The 5,939-nt window shown below is 66.1% G+C and overlaps 1 protein-coding gene across 1 annotated transcript in view; it reads right to left on the bottom strand.

Annotated features, from left to right (window-relative positions):
* Window positions 1-5,939, bottom strand: part of KIF1A (kinesin family member 1A) — a 129,046-nt gene that overhangs the window by 53,564 nt on the left and 69,543 nt on the right. The window contains 7 exon segments of the mRNA XM_006151913.3: window positions 466-669; window positions 1,437-1,574; window positions 3,513-3,691; window positions 3,926-4,074; window positions 4,827-4,920; window positions 5,061-5,133; window positions 5,252-5,432. Coding sequence (XP_006151975.1) covers window positions 466-669; window positions 1,437-1,574; window positions 3,513-3,691; window positions 3,926-4,074; window positions 4,827-4,920; window positions 5,061-5,133; window positions 5,252-5,432 — 1,018 coding nt within the window.

Below are 5,939 nucleotides of genomic sequence, written 5' to 3'. Positions count from 1 at the left end.
TGCTGCCCCTCCCCTCCCCTGCCCTGCCGGCCCTCCCCTGCCCTGCCCTGCCCAGCCCTGCATTGCCCTGCCCTGCCCTGCTGGCCCTGCCTTGCCTGCCTGCCTGCCTGCCTGCCTGGGGCAGTGTGCTCTGAGTCCGGCTCCCTCCTCAAGCCTCTGTCCCTTCGCACCACAGCGGAAAGACACGAAGCTGCCTCGGGAGGGTCTAGGCATTCAGGTCAGTGCCCCTTCCGTACTTAGGCCCCGTCCCACCTGCTAGGAGCTGGGCCCCACTGCAGCCACCACCCCTGCCCGGCACGTCACCTCTTCTGCTGGCCAGGACGCACAGGGAGCCCTGCTCTCGAACCCTGCCTCGCCCAGGCCCAGGCCTGGGCCGTGCCCTAGCGGGCTCCTGCTGCACCCACGGCAGTGCCCTGAGCGGAAGAGCTGGCTCCTTCCCAGCATGCTGCCCTCGGCCTCACCAACCTTCCTACTAAACTGAACAGGGGGGGCCGGTCGTAAAACGGGTCCCGGCTGTCGCACAGCGTGCACTCCGGAGAGACGTCCTCCTCCAGGTCCTCCTCCTCCTCCCCCACGCTCTGCTCCTCGGCAGGCTCGGCGGCGTCGGAGTCGGGGCTCGAGAAGGTGGGGGAGGGGGTGAGAGCGGCCATGCGCTGGCTCATGCACGTGCTGAGAAGAGGGTAGCTGCTGCAGCCAGAGACCACCGCGCCGGGGCGGCACAGGACAGGGACGTCGGCACCAGCTGCCCGGGCGGGCCTGCGCCGGCAGACAGCAGGGCTGCTCGCAAAGATGAGGCCCTGGGGCCAGCAGGGGGCGTGCTGGGTAAGGCGCCGGCCCGTGGTGCAGGTCCCAGACCTGGGGACTTGAGACTCACACTGGGCACACGTGCGTGCGTGCTCAAAATCCCCACAGAAGAGTGGAGAAGGGGTCACAGTGTGGCCACCCCCCAGGATGATTTCTCACTTCCCTCACTCTCTCTCTCCCCCGCTGGTGAGTGCATGCACCTCATGGCAAAAACTTCAAAAAGGAGATGACACCCCAAAACGGACCTGTCGCCACATGTGTGGCCATCTGGTAGGCTTTGGAAGGGTCCAGGCCCTGTGGGGTGGGAGGACTGGGCACCGACCACAGGGGAGACCAGGAAAGTGGGCAGCGGGCTCTAAGGCCCAGCAGACACTGCCGAGGCCGCCCAGGGACTCGGAAGCTGCTTGGCAGTCCCCGCAGCTGGGATGTGAGCCTGCGCCGGCGGCAGGTGTGGGCAGAGGAGTCTCGGCTGTGGGAGAACGAGGGCAGGGAGCCTGGGGTGTGAAAGGGCAGCTCGCGACTCCCTCCTCACTGCAGGGACAGGCCCTGGGCCAGACCAGGGAGAGGCCTCCACCCTGTCCCCACTACGCAAGTTCTCTCACTCTCGGCCAGGGCAGGGGAGAGGCACCCACCTGCCCACCAGCCGAAACCAGGGGAAGCGGTCGTAGAAGGGATCCCCGCCGGTCACCACGTTGTCACAGTCCTCGATGACACTGGAGGGCACCTCCGCCGCCCGGTCGTACATCTCACGCATCAGGTCGAGGCGCTGCCTGCAGGGGTGGTGAGGGCTCAGGCCCAGAGCTCCAGCTCCCGCCTCGGGATGGCGGCCCGGCCCAGTCCTGGCCGCAGCACCCATCGGGGTCCTGGGGCGCAGAGGCCTGCTGGGTGGCAAGCCCTCGGCGCCCCCGACTGGCCAGCTGCAGCACTACACTTCCGGGTGAGCACAGTCCTGCTACGGAGTCCGCAACCCAGCTCAGCAGCAGCAAAGGGACAGAGGCCACAGGCAGGGACTCGGGGACAAGGGGGCCACGGGGAACACAGGCACCAGTGGCACTGGGCAGCTGTGGTGCGAACGGAGAAGGGGTGAGAGCCCAGAGGGTGCCACCAGGCCAGGATCACGTCCAGAGCCCTGGCACACAGGAGCGGGGCTGGATGGAGACTGGGCCGCGGGAGACAGACCCTTGGGCCATGGCCCAGGAAAAGCAGGTGAAGTGGAAGAAGGGAGACCCGCCCCCACCTTGTCCTGGCAGTGACTTTGATGGCGGATCGGTGGACGTCCACCTTCTCAGAGACCCACTGCAGCCAGCGGGGCGGGAGGGCATGGGTGAGGGAGGATTGTATGCTCACCAGGATGCTCATAAGAGCATGTGTGTGAGCATGCATGTTTGCCAGTGCATGTGAATGTCTGTAAGTGTGTGCACCAGAGCATGTGTGAGTATGCGTGTGTACCAGCATGTGCCCACCAGTGCGTGTCAATGTCTGTCAGTGCCTGCACCAGAGCATGCGTGTCTACCAGCATGCGCCTGCCAGTGCGTGTCAATGTCTGTCAGTGTCTGCACCAGAGCGTGCGTGTCTACCAGTGTGTGCCTGCCAGTGTGTGTCAATGTCTGTCTGTGTGTGCACCAGAGCACGTGTGAGCATGCGTGTCTGCCAGCATGTGCCCGCTGGTGTGTGTGAATGTGTGTGCACAAGAGCATGTGTGAGAGTGCATGTCTACCAGCGTGTGCCCAGTGCGTGTGAATGTCTGAGTGTGCACCGGAGCACATGTGAGCATGCGTGTGTACCAGCATGTCCCCGCCAGTGCATGTGAATGTGTGTGCATCAGAGCACGTGAGCGTGCGTGTGTACCAGCGTGTCCCCACCAGTGCATGTGAATGTGTGTGTACCAGAGCATGTGTGAGCATGTGTGTGTACCAGCGTGTGCCCGCCAGTGCGTGTGAATGTGTGTGCTGGAGCACATGTGAGCATGCCTGCGCACCGGACATGAGTGCAGCAGTATGAGCCCCTGCCATCGTTTGCGTGACAGCACGTGTGCATGTGGATGGTGTGCATCTGTGAGTGCCGGCCAGCACGCGGTGTCTGCCCTTGTGTGCATGTGTACGAGATAGGAGCCACCGTGCGTGTGAGTGCGTGTGCCTGCCGTGGCTTGAGTGCCAGCGCCCACCAGGGCTCGTGTTGGAGGCGTCTGAACACGAACCCTGGGTGCGTCCAGGTCCCAAGCCCTGCCTCTCTCACAGCAAGCCAGTGCCCGCCTGCCCACCCCAGTCCCATGCCAGTCACGGGCACAGCCTGTGTGCCCTGCCAAAGCCCTGGGGTCCTGGGTTGGTCCCTGGGATGCCCACCAGCCTGTGGCCCAGCAGGGAGCACGGAGCCTGGATTCCAGAGCTGAGGGACCGTCAGCATCCCCATAGGGCCTCGCTCCGAGGGGCCCCTCAGTCGCCCCCACAGGTTAAGGCCTGTTTTCCGATCAGAGCCAGCAGGACAGGCAGGCGGACCGTAGGTGCAAAGCACTTGCTGAGCCATGAGGGCCACGGCACACATGACTGGAGTGGCTGAGGAGGCTCTGTGACCCCCAAGAAAAGTGGTCAGCGCCCCACGAGAGCCTCCCGGAGGTCCGCCAGAGGTCCGAGAGCTTGCCGCTGCTCGCGCCTCTGGGGTCAGCATTGGGGCCAGGCCTCTCCTTGGCTGCCTGTCACCTGCCTGCCCACCTGAGCTTCTCCAGCGTCCAGTAGTGGGTGGCCCCGTTTTTCTGGTCCTGCACCTCCACGGCCACGATGGTGCGGGGGAAAGGGCGCGCCTCTCGGTCTTTGGCAGCCTCTGGGGGCAGCAGGTCCGGCGGCAGTGGGGAGTAGAGCGTGTCTGTGAGGAGGACGAACTGGAACTGCACCTGTGGTGGGGGTCACTGTCAGCCGTAGGCTGGAGCAGGCCTCGAAGAGCCGACCTGAGCTGCAGGCCCCAGACTGGCCAGTCAGTGGCTGGGAGAAGACCTGCCCACCCCGAGCTGAGCCCAGGCGCACCTCAGCCAGCTCTGGCCCCCTAGGCTGCCTGGCCCGCTCTACCCCCACCCCAGGGCCAGCAGGGGTCCCAGGCCCAGTGCGGGCCACCACGTGGCACCCTGTACCTTCTTTTTCAGCTCCACGCTGATGGCGTTGGCCTCCTTGAGGGAGATGGCATTGCCCCACAGCAGGTCCCGCAGGGAGGTGAACTGGTACCACCTCCACTTCCGGAAGGCCCATAGCGCCAGCTCGCACTCCCTCTCTGTCCACGGGACTGTAGAGAGGCCACACGTGGTCACCCAGGAGGGCCGTGAAGCTGCCCCTGCCCCTGGGCATGCTGCACTGGGCCTCGGCCCGAGTCACGGTGAGCGCTGGCAGCCAGTGCACCTGGCCAGAGGGCCCCATGGCCTGGGGTGGTCCGTGCCCGGCTCCCCAGCATCACATCATACTGCGGCCCGCACAGAGACGGCACACATGTCTGGAGTGGCTGAGGAGGCTCTGTGAGCCCTAAGAAAAGTGGTCAGCACCCCACGAGAGCCTCCCGGAGGTCCGCCAGAGGTCCGAGAGCTTGCCGCTGCTCGCGCCTCTGGGGTCAACAGTGGGGCCAGATCTCAGGAGGAAAGCCAGCAGGGGCCCCAGGAGGGGCCTGGCCTCGCACCCCGCCTGTCTCACAGCCCCATCCACCATGCCCGCTCTGCCTCAGCAGCTAGAGGCCCATGGCCCCTGGGACGTGCAGAGTGTTCTTGACCTGCCTTTTTAGGCACTCAGCCAGCACAGGACAGAGGGGAAGGGACGGCCCCAGCACTGCCCCTCCTACTTGTCCCGCGCACATATGCACGTGTGTGTGTGTGCACACGTGTGAGTGCCTGCCTGTGGCAGCTTGGCCCTCCCCGCATTGCAGGGGGCCTAACCCTTGAGAAACACTCCAACCCAAGGGCCAGGTGCCAGTTCATCAGCGACCTGGCTGCTGCTGCTCCAGGCCCTGCCCAGCCAGGTCCGGGCCCTGGCCCACCGAGCCACGCTCACCTTCGTCCTCGGGCTCCTCCTCGCCCTCGTCCACATCGGGGCAGTACCGGGAGTCCATCTGCTTCTGCAGGGCCTCCAGTTTGCTCTCATAGTCCTGCGGGGACACGTGTGGCCTGAGCGGGTATGGCCCCGCAGTGCAGAGACCCGCTCGCTGGCCTGGGCGGTTGGGTGGCCGGGGTGGGTGTGGGGAGCAGGGCCCTCCTCCTGGCCCCAGGCACAGGGAGGTGACCTGACCAGCCTCTGCTGCTCCAACAGGTAGGTGGCCTCCTCCCGCTCACGGCGGTACTGGTCCTCCAGCTCTTGGAGCCTGCGGGGGGCGGCAGGGTGAGCATGGGCGCGGGCGGGGGAGCGGGGCAGGGGCGGCGCGGCGGCAGGGTGAGCTGGGGCTGGCAGCGGGGTGAACGAGGGCGCGTGGGCAGCCCCACCTCTGCTCCATCTCCTGCTTCATGTCGATGCCCTGCTTCTCCAGTAGCTCGCGCTGCGCGAAGGCCCAGTCCACAGGCTCTGAGGGCGTCTCGGCGCAGGGCGTGCGCTCGCGCTCCTGCCGCGCCTGCTCGGGGTGGTTGAACCGGAACACGTGGCTCTTGCCCATGACGATGCGGTTGCCTGGAGGGAGCGGGTGAGGCCCCTGACCTGCTGCCTTGGGGGCCTCAAGGGCATGCGGGGCAAGTGGGTGTGGGCCTCTCCCAGGACTGGGCTTCCCTGCCCCAGCCCTCGCAGGGACCCCTGCACATAGGCCCGTGGGTGCCACCCCAGCCTGCCATACCCACCCTGCCCTGACCACCACCCCATACATGGCCAGGACTTACTGCCCCCAGACAGCCCAGGTCATCAGACTGGTCGCCTGCCTCAGCCACAGCCACCTGCCACCCCATAAGGAGCTGCTATGCCCCTCCCTCCAAGGTGTCCCTGGGTCGCCAAAGGCAGGACCTGAGTCCTGGGACCGTCCCTGGAAGCTGAAAACCTTCGGGGTGACAGCAGGCTAGAAGTCAGGCCGACAGATGTCACCTCCAGCCTCCCTGGGCCCTCCGTCTCCCCGCAGGGAAGGGGCTCCCTCATTCCAGGCTAAGAGTTCCCCACGGTCAGTTACGACGGCGTGGGCCAGACGCAGCC

This window comes from Tupaia chinensis, unplaced genomic scaffold (assembly GCF_000334495.1).
Source record: "Tupaia chinensis unplaced genomic scaffold, TupChi_1.0 Scaffold000332_1, whole genome shotgun sequence".
In the NCBI taxonomy this organism is placed as follows: Eukaryota; Metazoa; Chordata; class Mammalia; order Scandentia; family Tupaiidae; genus Tupaia; species Tupaia belangeri.
Note: the sequence above shows the minus strand (reverse complement) of the source record. Positions and strands in the feature narration are given on the sequence as shown.